Source organism: Phacochoerus africanus, chromosome 2 (assembly GCF_016906955.1).
Source record: "Phacochoerus africanus isolate WHEZ1 chromosome 2, ROS_Pafr_v1, whole genome shotgun sequence".
Taxonomy (NCBI): Eukaryota; Metazoa; Chordata; class Mammalia; order Artiodactyla; family Suidae; genus Phacochoerus; species Phacochoerus africanus.
The window spans coordinates 36,028,295-36,046,631 of record NC_062545.1 but is presented as its reverse complement, the minus strand read 5'-3'; the positions used below and the strand labels follow the sequence as shown (position 1 = coordinate 36,046,631).

At 42.3% G+C, this 18,337-nt stretch overlaps 1 protein-coding gene across 1 annotated transcript in view; it reads left to right on the top strand.

Annotated features, from left to right (window-relative positions):
- The first annotated feature begins 11,757 nt into the window (after positions 1–11,757).
- RSPO3 (R-spondin 3) overlaps positions 11,758–18,337 on the top strand; it is an 81,106-nt gene continuing 74,526 nt past the window's right edge. Inside the window, exon 1 of the mRNA XM_047759127.1 lies at positions 11,758–12,361. Within this exon, the coding sequence (XP_047615083.1) occupies positions 12,265–12,361 (97 nt within the window). The 5' untranslated portion in view covers positions 11,758–12,264. The remainder of the gene's footprint in view (positions 12,362–18,337) is intronic.

Below are 18,337 nucleotides of genomic sequence, written 5' to 3'. Positions count from 1 at the left end.
TGCTGACTTACTTAACTTTAGAGGGAAATAAAATTTGTTTTGCATTTTTTAAAGCTTGCAGAGAAGCTTGGAAATTCCTCCCCACAAGGTTTTTAAAAACAATAAGACTTTTGTGTTTCAAGGATGCACTAAATGTTCTCCTCCCTCAGGTTCAAGTGGCAAACACGGTTTACCTACTGTATTCCACCTCCCATCTATTGGGGTCACAGGATTAAGTCCTGTATGTAAAGCATCCTGAAGCCTCTTAGGACTTCATGTTCCAGAGTAGCACAATCACACCAATAATATGCACTTCAGAGGGAGGTAGCACCAGACTGAAATATTTGCCAAGTATGAAAGATGAGATTAATTACTGAACACTTCGAGGTCTTTTAAATATATATATATATATACATACACACATATATATATATACTTCAACTTGGTATTAAAGGTAATCATTCTTTAACAATGGACATAATAAAATAAAAAATATTCCTGTATTTAACTTTTAAATGCCAATTAATTCAGCAATAGCGAACATAAAGAATTCAGCTGTGCCATCTTTCAAGTCTACTTGCTCGTTATTGGTAAAAACCTATTGAATCTTACCCTGTAAATTATCCATTATTTTTATTTTGATAGAAATTGTCTATTTTTATTCTCTTGTTTTTTTCCCCCTTCTGTATACTTAAATTGATTGACATATGATAGGATTATTTTGACTGAAGGAAGGAGAATCTGACTTAAGGAAAATCTTAGTAGCCCTATGACTACAAAGTTGTGTTTCTCACTCATGCTGTGTGTCCAGCACAGTCAGCGGAGGGTAGGGTGTGAGAGGGCTGTTAACCACAGTCCCACAAGGACCTATTCTGATGAAGGCTTCATTTAGTCATGTGCCTCCATGATCATCAGAGCACTAAAACGAAAATGTGGTAAACCTGATCCTGGTTTTTAAAGATTTTATCTTGAAGTGATTTGGCATCACTTCTGCTCTCATTTCTTTCAACTTAAACATTCTATGCTTAACTTTAAAGGGAGGGAGGTGCAGGGATATTGAAGTCCCTACATGTATCCAGAAAGCATAGCAAAGAGAGACAGACTATTTGCTGAACAGTTTCATGGCTACCACACAAAGCCATGCCAGGGCTGGCACTGCAATTATTATAGGGAAATTTCCTTTGGTCACTTTCAACTCATATCTGAGGTCTGTCTATACAAGATGTCTCTAGCCCCCAAGTAAATCCGTCCTTGAATTATTATATTAGACGCCACCAGCATAGGGAGGAATTTGAGCTGATCTCCCGACCTCTGATTATAAGTTCGTTATAGACATTTTACACAAGGCCCTGGATATCTATAGCAATTCTATGCCCTCCCCAATATTAAAAGAGACATGAATGACTGCCTGTTGAGAGGAGACCAGACAATGAATTCTTTGTCCTACTCTCCTACTGTCTTTCCTCCAATTCCAGAAGGGTTCTCCACTTCCTCTTCCTTCTAACAAGGAAATCTTTAGTGACTACACTATGACTTTCAGTGAAACTCTATATTTGTATTTCCAACTTTGCTTGTATAGATAAAGGAAAGTTTTCAAGTTCAGAAATCTCTTGTCTCTCAAAAATCCAGGGCAAGGCAAATATGACTGAGGATTCAGGAAAGGCTACATTGAAACTCAAAACAGAGCAATAAAATTGTGGTCTAGGTGATATCTGCCCTTACCCCCAAATAATAAAAGGCATTGATTCAATAGGGAGAATAGCTGTAGGGAAACACAATTTTCAGGGAATGAAAAATCCATGTGCTTCACATTTTCAAAACTGTTTTCTTCAAATTAAGCAATACAGAATATTAAACTTCAAGGCTATAAATTAAAACACTTTTCATTAGCTGTTACAATCTTTATTTAAAATAGAACATGAGTCCTAGAATACAATCAGAAATCTCTATGTTGTCATGGAGGGTCCTTCCAGCAAAACATTTAGAGGTTGGCCATATAAGAAAAAAATTTTTCATATAATTGTCACTAGCAAATATGAATAATAGCAGTAATTTAATAACAACTAATTTTTTAAATGGCTAAAAATTAAAATGGCGTAATGGATCTCACCTCACTTTTTGTATTCAAAAGTACATACTCATCTAACTCTCAATTTTCAGAGCATTTTCTGGATAATTTTTCTGCTTTTTCTATGTCATAGGACATACCTACTCTCAGGAGAATCTATTTCAGGGAATTTTTTTTAAAATTTTTTTTCTTTTCTTTTCTTGTCTTTTTTTTTTCTCCATTTCTTGGGCCACTGCCGTGGCATATGGAGGTTCCCAGGCTAGGGGTCTAGTTGGAGCTATAGCCGCTGGCCCACACCACAGCCACAGCATTGATGGATCTGAGTCTGCAGCCTACACCACAGCTCATGGCAACGCCGGATCCTTAACCCACTGAGCAAGGCCAGGGATGGAACCCAAAACGTCATGGTTCCTAGTCGGATTCATTTACCACTGAGCCATGACGGGAACTCTGGAATTTTAAATTTATTCTAGAACAATCCATTGTTTAATCTTTGACACTGTCTCCTCCTATGTTAAGGGAATTGCAATAAGGTATCTAATTTAAATTTTTACTAATGCTTCATTAGGTCACCCCTAGAAAACTAAGTTCGTTCTTAAAAACTCACAGATCCCTGATGCCTCTGCTTTTTCTTAAAGCTTCTGTTTCTGTCCTTAGTTTTCAACCTCCCACAGTTGCATCCTTATTAGACACAAGTCTTCCACATACTCACATTTCATAATGCCGTATGCATGTTAGACATTCTCCTCTTGACACGTGCCAGAGATCTGCTAAGAAAAAAAAAAATCTAATTAAAATAACTCACTCATCCTCAACTTTCTTGGGAATATTTGCATTTACACTAAATTTTTAATTATGATGATTTCAATTAGTATACATAATGATGTGAACAGTTTCACCAATGGGAATAGACAAATGAAACAGATAGATAGACAGGCAGACAGACAGATGGATAGATAAACATAGGAAAAGGTAAAGCAAGCTATGCATAGAAATACAACTATCTGGGAGAGACACCCTCAAGTTATTATCTATTAGAAGCCAAGCTGACCTTAAATTTCTACCTTCTGTACTGTGTATCTTTAATAAAAACATGAAAGACATCATATTTTATATAATTTACAATACTAAAAATAGTACTAATTCTTATAACCAAAAATAATGAAAATTCACCGGTCAGGTGAAATCAATGTGCCATTATGAGGTAAGTCAGAGAATCACTGGACAGTGAAGGAGTAAATCCATTCGTTTACTGGCCTTCTTTCCTAAATTCTAAAGGTAAATCTATTTTCTAGGGCAACATGATCATACCTACTTTATTAAATCTTAGAATTATGGAATTGAATAAGAGAGTGGCTTCACCTTTTTAAATTCCTTAGTATTCCTGTACACTAAAATGATCAGTCCCTCTGTCAGTTTTAGTAGGCAAAAGGAAGTCCTCCCAGGAAGAAGACATTTACACAGTGGTTCTTTTTAATGAGAAGCCCTCTATGTTGTATTCACAAATCTTAAGAAATGTTTATCTTAGTCCAGTCCATGAGACAAGAGGGAAAGGAAGGAGAATTACAGGCTGAAATTACCTCTACATAAGGGAAGCCCTTATGACTTGCCTTAAGACTAGAATGCCCCAACAATTTTTCTCCATGTGTTCCAAGCAATAACAGCTCTCTACTTATGGACTTAGATGCAAAAATTTGTCCCCAAAGTGTCCTGGAACTCTGTACTAATTTGATATTCTGAGGCCTCAAAGATAAGAATTGAAACTCAATCCAGAGAAAGAACTAATCAAGAACTAGAACACTTTTTACAGATAAAATACATGATAAACCTCAGTTTTGCTTTCTTGTTTCAATTCAGCATCAGTTTCTGACCCACCCTTCTCAAAGAGTTAAAAAGCTTGATTTGAGATGCAGTCAAAAGCTGTTCATTAGCTCTACAATGGATAAAAACAGCCAATGATGCTCTGTAGCTCCTCTTCTTGAAAGATGGAGTCTACAGGGTGAACCCTGAAATCTGAGTTTGTTTTGTCCAATGGAATGTAGTGGAAATGACACTGAAGGACTTCCCAAGGGCTCTTCAGCTTCCTCTTCCCTGAATCTAGAACCCAGAGTATTCCATGATCAAAGAATGAAAAACTACTCAGGGAAAGAGTCCTAACTTTTCTGCCATCTCAGTTGAGCCCAGACCCAGTTTGCTGACAGGTGAATCTAACATATGAGTGAGGCAGATGAGCAAATAGGGGGAGACCAGCAGGAGACTTGGTCAACCCACATAACTGTGGGAAGCCATACACAGTTGACATTTTAAGCCACTAAGCTTAGGGGTGGTTTGTTACACAGAAACATGGAACAGAAACAAGCTCCCTGGGAGGAAAGTCCTTTGTTTCCCTCTGTCTTCTTGCAGAATACTTCTCACTGAAGGAATCTCACCTATCAATATAGAATACCACCTGCCAAACTGGAAAAAGGCAAAAGCAGGCTAGCATCCAAATGTCAGAACCACCAGCAAACCAGAAACGTTTCTATTTCATGACATCCTTACATTTGGGGCAACACACCCCCTCCTGCCCTCCCACCCAGGGCAACTTGAAATCAAATATATTTCTAGAAAGAAAGTTTTATATGAAAGAAGAGAAGAAGGAGAGTATGGCAGAGCTAAGCTAATCCTTTACCACTAATGAGTGAGCTAGGGTTAAGTTTCAGAGTAGGGAGCTTCTCAAGTAGGGAGGGCTAAGCCTGCCTCCTTAGCAAAGTAGGGAAGGCTAGATGGTGGAGTGGACAAGACTCAGCAGGCGACATCTGGGTAAGGCTGGGTGACCAAAACACTGTCTGGGAGAATATGGTGCAAAGGAATACTAGAATGTGTGAGGAATGGTGGAGCATGGGGGTAGGGCAAGAGAATGAGAGCAATCAGACACCTAGAAAGGCTGACCTTCCCTGTCTTCATTAGTTACTCTAAATATACTCAAATACTTGTAAGAAATTGGAGAAATGAAACATCATTTTTCTCACATGAGAGGAATCCACCCACAGTTTAACTAAAGTAAACTAGTCAAATCATTAACCTACAAAGACCCCTGCATAGGTATCAGCCATTAACAACACTCCCATATAGTCAATATTGAGCTACATTGAATTGCTGGAGGAGGAGGAGGTCTGATACTACTTCAGGAATATGGCCACCTCCCTAGCAAGCAGGCAGCCAACCTTGACCACTGACCTTCACAAGACAAGATAGAAGAAGAGCTTATCCCTCCACCTCTGAATTAGGGCCAGTCTAAGCAAGGGAAGGAATCCTTCCTTATCCACATTAAGACTGACCATTAGTCTTTTAAATGCTACCCATCTTAGACACAGAGTTTATCTGCCCCCACCCTTCCCCAAAGCATTGTTCTTCTTTCCTCTTCCCACAACATACCACAAGCCTTATCACATAGCATATATCTCATGGAAGCTTTAATGGTTTATGTGGCTGTCTCCCTCACTGAGGGCGTTCTACCTGAAGGCAAGGCCCTAGTCTTAGTTTTGTGTCTCTAGAACCAAGCCTGGTGTGTCCCACACGTTCAGCGAATGTCAAAATAAGGGTAGTCAGCTGAACAAAAGTAGCTACACAAATGCATCAGTAGTAACAAAGGCAAACCACAAATAATAGGTAAATACAAAGACAGAGAGAAGTTGTTTTTGTTTGATTTGGTTTTGTTTTTTAATAGAGCTACTTTGATGAGATGTTTCCTTAAAGCTTACTGTTGAACATGCCCTTATGTGCCTCTGCATGCCATTTTATTTCTGTCATAAACCATAACATTGTTTTTAACTGGAGAACCAATACAACCCATAAAGTCATCCCTTCCATATTCCTGTCTTTAAGATGGTGTTGGAGTTCCCTGGTTGCTCAGCAGGTTAAGATCCAGCCTTGACACTGCTGTGGCTCGGGCCACTACTGTGGCATGGGTACAATCCCTGGCCCAGGAACTTCCATAGGCAGAGGGGATAGCCAAAAAAAAAAAAGAAGAAGAAGAAGAAAATTGAAAGAAAAAAGAAAAAGACTGTGAATAAAGCTCTGCTTCTTTACCTAGCCTGGAGTCACTCATAGCAGGCACCATCAACATACATACATTTGGGGGATAAATGGACGACCGATTTACCTCAGCTGCCACCCTTCACTACCTTTTCCAAAAAAGTACCTTCACTCACCTATGGATTGTGAAAGACTGGTTTTAGACCTAGAAGAAAAATAAATAAATAAATAAATAAATAAATAAATAAAAGTGACCTACAAAACAGCCTTAAAAATCCATGTTATCTTCTGTTGCTGCTATATGCTGACTGCCTTGCTTCTTTTCCTGTTTATCCCCTTGTTTTTGATGCCTGACCGCAATGTGGAACATGAATTTCATTTCGCTCCTTGCCATGCTGCTTCTAGTTATTCACTAGAATTCCCCACAACCTTGCTCTGATGTCTGCTGCATGCTCACTTCTTTACTTGAGAGAACTTCCTGGCTTGTAACCCTGCAGCCTCCCCTTCGCCCAACTCAGTTTTAATCAGACTGCATTCCTCTGGAAAGGCCAGATCACATGGCAGAAAAAGCACTGGCTTTAAATCAGACAAACTGGTTTCATGTCCCAACTCTACCACTTATGTGTCACTTTAGGAACCCCACAAGAATTTCTGGAAGATATTTTTGCAAAAGGACTATTTATAATAGCACAAATTGAAGGGAAACAACAGGAGGTATTAGGGCACCTAGAAAATAGCCATTTCCACTCCTAGGTAAAGAAGCAGGAAGGATAAAAGGTGCTATTGAAACCCAGCTAAGAAGTAGGGTGATAGGAAAGAGGGTGCTTGACAGAGCTCTGGCCACCCCTGGGGATACAGCCACTTCCAGAATGACTCAGAAGCAGAAAGGGAAGAGAATCACTCTTCCCTCTCATGCTCTGATCTTCTGCTGATGCCCCCATCAACTGAACTCAACCAGGAACCAGAGGAAGAAAGGTCTGGTGATTGGTCCACAGAAATCAGCATCCTAGGGGGCAGAGAGGGCAGGAATATAGATGTTGGGGTAATAGAAAATAACCAGAATAGTTTCTGTATAAGTTTAAGCAAGCGATTTTATCTTTCAGGTTTATGTTGCCTCATCTATTGAACAATGGGTTTTGAGGCTGTTTTGAGATAACATGTACAAGAGCAACTGTGCAAAAAAGTCATTCATTAAAATTAGTGCTCATGTAGCCTTGCCCATGACATCTTATAAGACCTGTAGGTCTTTGACAGTAATCCTTCAACCTAAAGCTTTGACCATGCCACTTAAGCTTCACTGTTGACTTTCTGAAGCATTTCCTAGGACAAAAGAGACATGGACAGCAGTCTTCATCCAAAGGTATGAGTAGGAAAAAGAATAACAGAATAAAAAGGTAAAATCCACACTTAGGGAAGTCCCTGTTCCTTCCTCACCTACAATTCCTAAGAACAAAGGGAGATTGAGTAGTATCTCCATGAGGTGCAAAAGTCCTTTTCCCTAATCTCTCTGGGCGTCTGCCCAGAATCCAAGGATTAAAATTCGTTCCATCTTGTCCCAAAGTCTAGAGACACCTAGATAGATTAAACTAGTCTTAGACCTATTTTGCTAGGCCAGAGTCATCTAGGATTCTTGGAAGGGTTTAGACATTTCCAGAAAATCCACAAGTTTACAGGCAGATTTCTAAATCTGGACCTATTCAGTTAAACACAATTTCATAAATGAAAGCTGTGATGTCACATAACTAGAAATAGCTCTGACATTTGCAATTACAAGTCTGTCTTTCTGTTTTGGATATATCGTCATTATTTTCAGAGCTAAGGGACTTTGGAGATGACTTAGTTGAACTTCCTCATTTTTCTGATAAAGAAACCTGAAACACCACAAATTCGGAACAAGGATTCACCTTGATCCCTAGATTTCCAGTGCCCTTCTTACCACAACACACAGCCTCTCTCTATCAAAGCTCTATAATGAAGCCAAAGTTTCTGAGGTAGTAAATTATTTATATTAAGTACTACTGGATATTTGCTTTTTAAAATGAGCCCAGAAATGAACTGATTTGTGATTTGTGAAAGAAAGATGTTTTTAAAAATAAGCACACCAGACAGGCTTACCACAATTTTATAAGCATCTCATAACTTCATCTGGGAGAAAGAACATTCTTTCTGTTGACAGAAAGAAATTCATCATGGGTCTTGATTTTCTCATTTTCTTAATGCTGTAACCATTTAATACATTTTTAAATTGTTATAATAATTCTGTCTCCTTTATTTCTTTCTCTAAAAATAGTAGTTTTCTTCCTTCTCATTTCAATGGCTTTTAAATACTGCCGTCTGCTCTCTATTTCAGGGATGACTTCTAGCTGCATCAGTTACAGACCCCGCCTACAGTACCCTGTTTGACTTACTCACCCAGATGCCTCCAGATCTGAGTAACTGGAGAGTTGAGCATTTTCAGGATCTGCATGTTAGCTCTGTGGTATAATGACTGATGTCAGCCTGAACTTTGCCAAACATCTCTCATCACTACTAGTTATGTCCCATTCCAAGTTAATGGGCTTGCTCTCTCTTTCTGGAGCACACCCCCCTTTCACATATTTGCAGTATGGATTCAACAATATGACAATCACTTTCTTTCCTTAAAATGCCACTGCTGCAAGGGACAAAAATAACTTGTTACTGTTGTCACTGCCTGATGGAGGAGGTAGAAAAGGAGAGATGAGAAGTTGTAGTAACTAGTCTGGATGAGTTTAACCCCTCTGTCTTTGTCCAAAACTATTCTATTCTCCTGGCCTGACTCTCTTAAACTCTTAGTTATCTAAATTCCCTGGGCCTTTAATGTTTTCTGGAGAAAAATAGCAAGCCAGTGTTGACTTCTATGCTGAGCCTATGGTTGTTAATTTGCTTTAGGCTTGGGCCCTGGAATCCATTGGCAGCCATAGGCTTCTGTTGAGTGTTGTTCAAAAAAAAAAAAAAAAAGATACCCCATTGCACAAAATAGGCCATGGCAAGCTTTTCATAAGATGCAAGAGCAGTCGAGGGAACGTAAGACTCAACCAGGCAAGTAAACACACATTTAATAGTACGGTAACATGGATCAGGAAAAAGTTATTCTAAAGCAGAGCGTCAAGAAAAAAAGAATACCCTCGCCGTTTATTTAATGTTTTCCTTATGTCTCCTCAGAGCAGTGCTTATTCTTTGACAAGCTTTTCCTGCCCACTGCATCTAGTACTTCTTTTCTGGGATGGCTCAAGAACTGCAGCTTCTCACTGTGTTTGTTTATTTATTTACACGGCCATTCCTGTGTTCATCCAAACTAACATATGTCTGCACAACTCACAGTGAAAAGTAAATGTCTTTCTTTATGTTTATTCCCCTGAACTTGTTCACCAAATTGCTTTTTTACATCTCCTTTTGCAATCTCATCCCATCCGGCTCAAGTATCCCGGATTAGAAAGGCCGTCTCTGGAGTCCTTTTCAAAGGGAGCCTCCCACAGCCTTTAAATCCCCCACGTTTTATGGTGCAGATATTCAGGATCTGAGGTATTAAGTAAGAAGGAAAGCAAAGCTGACTGAGACGGGCACAGAAAAATAGAGTAGCTTCTTTTTTGGATAATCATTATTGGAATTGTCCTGTTATCTGCAGCTTTGCTGGTTCAAAGTAATAAACTCAGTCATTTCCAACTGGACATTATGCAACAGATAAAGGAAGGGAGGATGTGTGTGTGTGTGTGATGTACAGAAAATACAGTTCCACCACAGAAAGAGAAATGTTGCAAATGGGAATTTTTTAAATAAGTTCTAAATCATGATATTGATGGGCTCTTGTCTCCCTCATAATAAAGAACCTAAACAAAATTCCAATACAGGTATGCTAAGTGATAAATGAGATTTAATTAAGGAATTAGCAATGGAGCGGCCAGTGTCTCAGATTCTGATTTTTAGCATCCTGACAAGAATGCCCATTTCATGTCCCTTTCCTTTTGCTTCCAGGCCATTTCATCTCCTGTATCCTCACTTTTAGGATGTATAACAGCTATACTGTCGAAGTCTTCACTGACACACAAGCTGAGGCACTGCAAGCTTGCAAAATGGAATGCATAGAAACAATAAACTTTTTTTTTTCTCTTCTCATTTATCAACATAGAAATTGAAGGCAATCCAGCAATAGAATTTACAAATGGATGAAAAGGAGAAAAAAACAAATCTTATTTGTTTTCCTGAAAGGCGTTAGTTGTTTTCTAAACGTAAATAAGCTGAGCATAAGAATTGACAAAGTATGCTTGAATCAGGGATTTTTCCAGAGCGACCTCTTAGAAGTTTGGGGCTATATAAAACTATCATGCTACAGAGTGTAGTCCTTGAGATAGTTGTTAAATACAACACATAGGACAGATTTATATTAAAATCACTTCGGGAGCTTGTGATTTTCAGTTAAATACTTCAGCAACTACTGGAAGCTCTTCCACTTGTGCTGCTGGAGAAGAGAGGTGGGAAGCTACTGCTGACTAATAACAGCCAGGGTGGACCCCACTCAGAAGTGCCAGCCCTTGGATTTTCCACCCTGGGTGAAGCAATGAATCTTATTTTCTGCATCCAAGGGCCCCTATCTGCACTGAGAACAGAAGGAAGTAGTGGACCCCCTCCTCCTCCCCCAAGACCAGGAAAAATCTTTCCAAATATGATTCGCAGTCCCCCAGCTGAGAAACCAGATTGCACAACAGATCTTCTCGAGAAGATTGAGAGACTGAGAGTGGGAGCAGCGGCGCCCAGCGAGGGCAAGCTGACTGTGAAGGGAACTGCCTGAGGGGAGGAGGAATCTTCCAGAGCCTCAACAGGATCGGTTTGGATGAAAGTCGCAGCACAATGGAATTTCCTAAGGGTGTGTGAGCGCACACACATCGGAGTCCTGCCCCCCTTAGGCAGGTAACGGGAGGCCCAGCTGACCACCAGTGACCCTGAGCTGCCTCGGGACCACCCGCTCGGCGCCCAACTGCAGCTACTTTTATTGAAAGAAAGAAAGGAACGGAGAAAAGCCACAGAGGAGGGATTCAAGAAAACTGTGAAGGAGTCCGCAGCAGGAAACCCTCCAGCGATCTGCCGAGGGGGCAAGGAGCGAGCTGCCCGGGGCCAGCGGTTGCGCGCCGGCGCTGGGAGTGGAGGCGCGAGGGAGCTGGGACGCCTGGTCCCCCAGGAGCGGGCTGCCCTCGGCCTAAGGCGGCTGAGACCCGCAGAACTCCAGAATCGGGGGCAGTGGGGGGGCCGAAAGAGGGGAGTGTCTTGGGCCCGCCGGACCTTCGACCTCAACGCTCCCTGCTGGAACGTACCCCTCTCCCCTTGAGAGCTATCCTTCTGAGGGGGTCTTCTGGGTACGCAGTGACTCCCCCCACTCCCCCAGGCTAGCGTTCTCCCGCCTTCTCTGCAGTGTCCAGAGATGCTCCGCCGCAGACCCGGGACCCCTTAGGCGCCTCTTCCCGTCCCTCTGCCAAATCGCGACGCCTGTACTTTTCCAGCTCCCTCTTTCCCTCTTGAAATTGAAAGTTATTGAGGTCGCTCAGGGTTGTTGCTCCAGCAGTTTCCTTCCCCGCCCCCGAGCTCCCCCCGCCCCCCCGCAGCCAGCCCCTCTCCCCCTCCCTCGCCCCGGCCCTCCCTCCCTCCCTCCCTCCTTCCCTCCACCACTGGAGCGGCTCCTGCTCACGAACAGAAGAAGCAGCTCGGGGTCTCTCCGCCGCCCCTTGGCCATGGCCGCGGTGCCGACGCCGCCCGCTCCCCTCAGCTCTCGGGGCCCCCGCCGCTGCCGCCGCAGCCGCCGCAATCTCTAAGCCCAAGGGGCCGCCACCATCGCCACTGTCCGCCTGGATCTCGCCCGCGGCCCCTGCCGCCCCACATCATGATACCTGCGGCCGTCCTGGCGAGGCCGCTAGCTGCTCCTGGAACCCATACTTGCGGCATTGACAGCCACCCTACTGGAGCCGCCTTAGCTCGGGGAAAGTACAATAGTTGGTTTCCCTGACCACCCGACCCGCTTCGTTTGCGACCCCAGCACGCCTATCGGATCTGAGTGGAGAAGCTGTCCGCTGCTTGGGTTCTCTCTCGCTCTCTATATACGCCTAACACCTACGTATATTTCTAAAACATTCAATATTAATTAACAATCAAAAGAAAAAGGAGAAAAGGAAGGGAAATATTACTGGGTTACTATGCACTTGCGACTGATTTCTTGGTTTTTTATCATTTTGAACTTTATGGAATACATCGGCAGCCAAAACGCCTCCCGGGGAAGGCGCCAGCGAAGAAGTAAGTGCAGGTTTTTTTACGCGTTTGCTCTCTCCCGCCGCGTTCACCTGTCGGGTCGCTTCGCCTGCCCTGAGTCGGCTCCCGGCGGCAGCGGTCCTCCCACCCACCACCCCACGCCTCAAGAGGAGGTAACAGTTTAGGCTCCGGGGTGGACGGCGTCTTTCATGCCTTCCTCTCTGTGTCCTACCCTTCCCCCGCATCCTCCTGGGTGCTAGAGTCCCGCGGACCCGGCGCCAAGGTGGCTCTTACCTCCTCGAACTTCAGGTTCGCGGAAAAGTTCGGTCATTCGTTAGACTAGCTCTAGGGATTTGGGCTTTCCCTCGAATACTCAGGCGGGGATCTCGAGCCCCCAGGCACCCCCGACGCCCGGCAGGCGGGATGCCCCTGACCACTGAGTTCCCGCCGGGGGAGGCGCGGCCCCGGCGCCCGCTCACCTTGCGTCGCCGCCTCGCGTGGGGAGACTTTGCTGGGTCCTCCCGCAGCGCTGGGGTCACGAAGAGCTTTCCCGCCACTCGCGAAAAGGGAAAGCGAGCGCCTGCGCGGCCGCTTCCCCCAGCCACGCACGAGTGGAACAGAAGGGCGCGCGGGGCGCGCGGGGCTCGCATGCCTGCGCGCTTGCGGAGCCGCTCGCAGTCCCACTCCAGGGGACGTGAGGACTGCCGAGCCGACCGCTGGGAGCCGGAGGTGCCGGGTTTCCAGTTACAGTCTCGCCTGTCACGCGCGAGCGCTTTTACTGTCTCAGGCCCTTTCAAGTGGGTCCCAAGCGCAGATACAAACTGAGGGTGGCGTCCCCCTAAAGACTCAGGCTCGCCTCCTCACTGCCCGTTATCCTGACTCCAGTTACTTGGAAGGCTGGCTTGTGAAGACTTCTTAAAACAGTGTGTCCTAGCTAGATGAAACCGGCACTCCCCGGGCACTCTCGACTCGGGTTGGTCTGTTTCAAGGTGGCGTCTTCCAGAGATGAGGAGATAGACGCGAGAAAGGCACCTCTCCCTGCTCCCGGGGGACCCGGTGCCCTGGCCGCTCTGGCATTGGTGCCGGCGTAGGGAGTCCTTCACAAATAGAGCCGGGGGCGCCCCTGGCTCCAGCATGAAGGGATCTGGAGGAGAAACTTTCCCCGGGGCACAGAGAACGATGCTGTTGCCTTGGTCGGAACTCCACCGCCCGGGAGCCAATGACACTTGGTTCTGCCTGGTCCCGCGCGCAGAAGCAGCTCAGAGCGCTGGCCCGCGAAGCCCCTCCGGGCAAGCGCGGGTACAGCGCTGAGGACACAGCACAGGCTTGTGTAGATGGAGATTTAGTAATCGCTTCTCCTCCGCTGTTTGTCTGTGCCCTGTCCCTGGACGTGAGGGTCACCTGAAAGCTCCCTTTGTGCCTCTCGCCTGGGGCAGACAAGGTTTGATTCACCTGAAAATTGCCTTTAAAAAATTTAGCTGAGCCAAAGCTCCAGGGGCTCCTGCCTGGCCTCAACGACTCAAGGATCGCGTAGCAGGGGGCAGGAGGGTCTAATCTAAACACGTCAGGGCGTCAGATTTATTATTCTTGGCCTCTGAATGGTTGTATTCTTCATAACTCCTCCACCTACCCTTTCCCTCGAGCCTTGCGGCCGCCACAGAAAACAAGTGGCCTGGGGCTCGAGCCTTGCCCTCGTTCCTGGCGGTCCCCACCTCCTCTCCTCGCAGAGTAAGGCCTGGGGAACTGAATCGCAGGTCGGTGGGGAGAGAGATGCTGGGCACAAGTGCAGCCTCCTGTTTTACATCGTTTTTCCAGCCTGCACTTACCTGGAGCCCATAGCCCACTCCCTCCTTCACCCGACTGAGGACCCCAGCGCCTGGAGCCACCCAGTTGCTGGGAAGGGAAATGGTGCTGAATGTCAGTGTTAAGAGTTGTCTATGATTGCAGTTTGGGGGCCCCTGTTTCTGATGGAAGACATAGGGAAAAAAGCTGGCCATCTACTTGTTCCCACTTCCCCCAACAAAGACAGCGGTACAGGTAGCTGCCCAGCTACGCTGCCCCAAGTCTTCTGGGAGTAGAGGAGGGTGGTGCTCCTCTAGACTCAGACTAGAGAGGATTTAGAGTCCAAAGGTGATCTGCTTTTTGATCTGCCTTGATCCGTCTCAAGGCCAAGTCAAAGGCGCCCTCTTGTTGTGTAGCCGGGATGCTAGAGGGGGGAGGGTGGAACTGGATCGAAATTCCGATAATTCTGTGGGTCTGAGGCTGGGTGAGAGCTCTCCTAGCAGGGGATGCTCCTTGCTCCTTCGCACTTGAGTCTGCATTTGCTCCTGGGGTTTGCAATCCTGGGAGAGGGGCGACCCCTTGCGTCCTCCGAGGAGACAGACGAAACTGTCTTGGCAGGTGCAGCATGGTTTTTGGTTTTTTGTGGGGTTTGTAGGGTTGGTTGGTTTGTTTGTTTGGGTTTTGGGTTTTTTTTTTTTTTTTTAAGAATGTGGAAGGGTGGAGGGTAAGGAGTTAAAGGTCTAGAAATTCAAGGTCAAATTGCATGTGTACAATACTCATCTCTTTGAAAATCTCTGAAAAAAACTGTTTTCTAAAGCAAGGACTAGGAAAGTTGTTTAAATTAAAAATAAGGAAATAGCCAAAGGTATTCTAGAAATAAAATGGTCTTTTCTATTTTTCCTTCGAGAGACAACTAAAGTATTTAAGAACATCCTTTTCGGCCTATAGTTAAGCAGCTTCTCTTTCTTAAACTTAAAATCTTAGCTAATGATAGATTGAAAATTGAGGTGTAAGAACTATTTGTCAACGCTTTAAAAATAATCTCTTGATTGTTTTAGTAGAAAAGTTTCTGCAAAAAATATTCATTTGCTGAGTTAAATGTTATCAAGTCTAAGAAACCATGGCTACTCCTCAGATAAAGCAGATAAAGCTCTATCAGTATTCTCTTGTTTCCGTCAAGCAGTTGCTCTACTGTTTATCTCTACTTTGTTGTAAACTAATGATCTTGTTTCCTCTTATAAAAGAAAGAAAATTTTAAACAGGAGTTTTGTATTTTAAAAAATATCTTTGGAGTTATGGATGAGTATACACCCAATAACCTAGTTTGTTACCTAATTAGGTTCTTATACAGCTCCTAGAGATGACTACATTGAATATATTCAAGATAAAATGAAATGCAATCCTCATTCAAAAATCTTCAACCAGATATGTTTTCAGAAGATGTTAAATCAAGAACCATGAACCCAGTTTTTAACTCATTTCCTTTGCAATTTGCCGCAGACAGCCTCTGAGTTCTAGCTTATCCACTAATAAAATTAAAAGTTTTATTTGTGGTATAATAACAACCATAGTACCTTAGAGTTGCACCACACTTTCACTTGAATTACGCCCTTGGGTCCCTAAATAGCCATTTGAAGTATAGAGGCAGGTTTTAATATTTCCATTTTATAGAGAATGAACCCAGGAAACAAAGACTAAATAACCTGTACAAAGCCATACAACTCATAAAGGGGACTTGTCTCCTGCTAGTTATGCTATATGCTGATCCATGTCAGAGAGAAGATGTCAAGCAGGTTAAATAATAAATCTGATGGTCTCCAGGCCATCATTTTATCCTTTGTTTAAAATCAGCTTTTCTCATTGACTGGAAATTTTTGAACTGATGTTTATATGTATTTTACATTAATGACTAAGGTCAAAGAGTTAAATATCTGATAGTAATAGTGAAGCTTGCTATATATAGTAAGATTATGTGGTTATTAAGGAGACTTTGTAGGGTCATATTATGCCAGAAGACTTTTGTTAGACACATCAAATGCCACTGTAGTATCCTTTTTATTTGAGGCCATCTATTAATTGGTTTAATTGCTTAGATTCCAGACAAATACATGTTTTAGAAAAGGCATTGTATGCATAATAATTACAAAGCACCCATTGTGCAATCTATAAAACTTTTTAAAATCTTTCATAAAGGTGTTTGAAATAAAGGAGTAAGAACACAAGGAAAATCATTTTAATGGTGATAAAATGATAATTTATTTATTGGAATACAGTGGCCATTGCTCATGACATGGTTTCAGATGTTAAGCCATTCTTTGAGATTCTGATACACTCTTGATTATTACACCACTAACCTGGAAAATAACAGGTTAACTATAAAACAAAAATCTTTCATTCTACGATGCATCTTTTAATATTAATTTTGAATAAAAGTTTATGGTTTGGATATTGGCTACTATGCACTTTTCACCTGTCTACTTTTGCCACCAGTCTGCCTTGTTTTTAAGAAAGACGTTGTTTCATAGATGGGGATGTGAGTAAAATTTGCTAGAGAAAGTATATTCTGCAACATATCATATAATATCTATTTGAGTCAAAGCTGCAAATTCAAACTCTTAGACAGTGATGGCAACACCTCAATAGAAGCAAAAGACACTTATTTTTGTGAATTCTAAGTTAATCGTTATTACACTATCAAAATTTTGCTTAAAGTATCTCTTGGTTATACTATTTTAATTATCATTTCAATACGAGGATTTTACCAGGAACATTAAGAACTATAATTTTTGAATATTGTCTTTTTAGACCCAGGTTATTCTATATAAAGTAATTGAGAATATAATAAATGTAAAACTGATTTAATGTCATTATTTCAGTATTTTTTATGCACAGTATTTCAGCTTGTAAGTAGATAGATTTGGTTGAGTCATTTCTCTGTTAAATATTTCCTGAATTTAATATTCTACAAATTAGGTCCCCAGAAAGTGATGAATAGGAAATTACAGCATGTAGTTAAATTTGATTTTCAAGTTATTATGGGGAAACTCTTGCCACAGCACTACAAAACAAATTTATTAGTCATCTGATCATTTTAGACTATGTTAATCTGGGCAGAGATCTCCGGGTTGCTACTGAATGTCTTAAATATTTTCTAGTTAAATAATTAATCTTTTTAAAACATGAACTAGTTCTTTTGAATTCTATGCATTGGTGATAGAATACGGTGTGGAGTTGTCAGAACCCTATGGAGAGTTAAGACCACAGGATCCCTCTGCAGTTATAAGAATGAACTATCAAAAAATAAAACTATTCTACATACAGCAATTTACAAAACTATATTGCCTCCCCCCTTATCTCTATCCAAATGTTTCATTTTGGATGTAGTCCTAACCTCTCTTCCCACTTCCTTACTATTCACTCTCCCCAGCCCCCAAAACATCCTTTTCCAAGTAGTGAATTCTTGAAATGCCATCAGAGTGGGTATTATGTTTCATGAAATGTAAGAATCAACTTTGGTTACCATTAGGAAAACATCATTCAGTTTTGAGAGCATGGTAAGGATCATGTAAGACAGTGTGTTGAAATTATATGTTTTACTTAGTTGGGACTATTTCTTCTCTGAACAGTGCATTGTACACTGGCAGTCTTTTGAGAATGATCACTTGAAAAAGTGTTGCATCATAAATTATATAGATTTTTTTGCCTTGCTTTTGATTTTTATGAAAAATGTGGGTTTCTTAATTATGAATTTTTTCTTAAGGTTTAAAATTATTGGATTATCTTGAAATGTACCATTTGTTGGCCAGCCAAGTTTGAAATTGCTTTGCAGTTACACTTTAACAAAACATGAAAAGTATACAAAACACGGAAAGCATACACATCTGTAAAAGATACTGCCAATTTTTTATATTTACTTAATTCTGTCAGATCTCTCCATTCAAGAATATTACTATCATTCTGATTAAAGTACTTATCCAACAATACTGAAAAGAATGGAATGTTCCATTCTCAAAGACTGTGGGGGTGCTGAGGATACCAGTGAGTGCTAGGAAATCCCATTTTCTGCTCCAAAGGTGTTTCAAAAACATGGAGCTTTTAAGCAAAATATCTGAATTCTTTTTATATATTAAAATTTTGAATATCAAAAATTCATTTAAAAAAAAACATGGCTGCAGGTGCCTCTTTATCTGATAAGAGGATTTCTGCCTTATTTGTAATCTTGGCAAGGTTCCTAGTTAC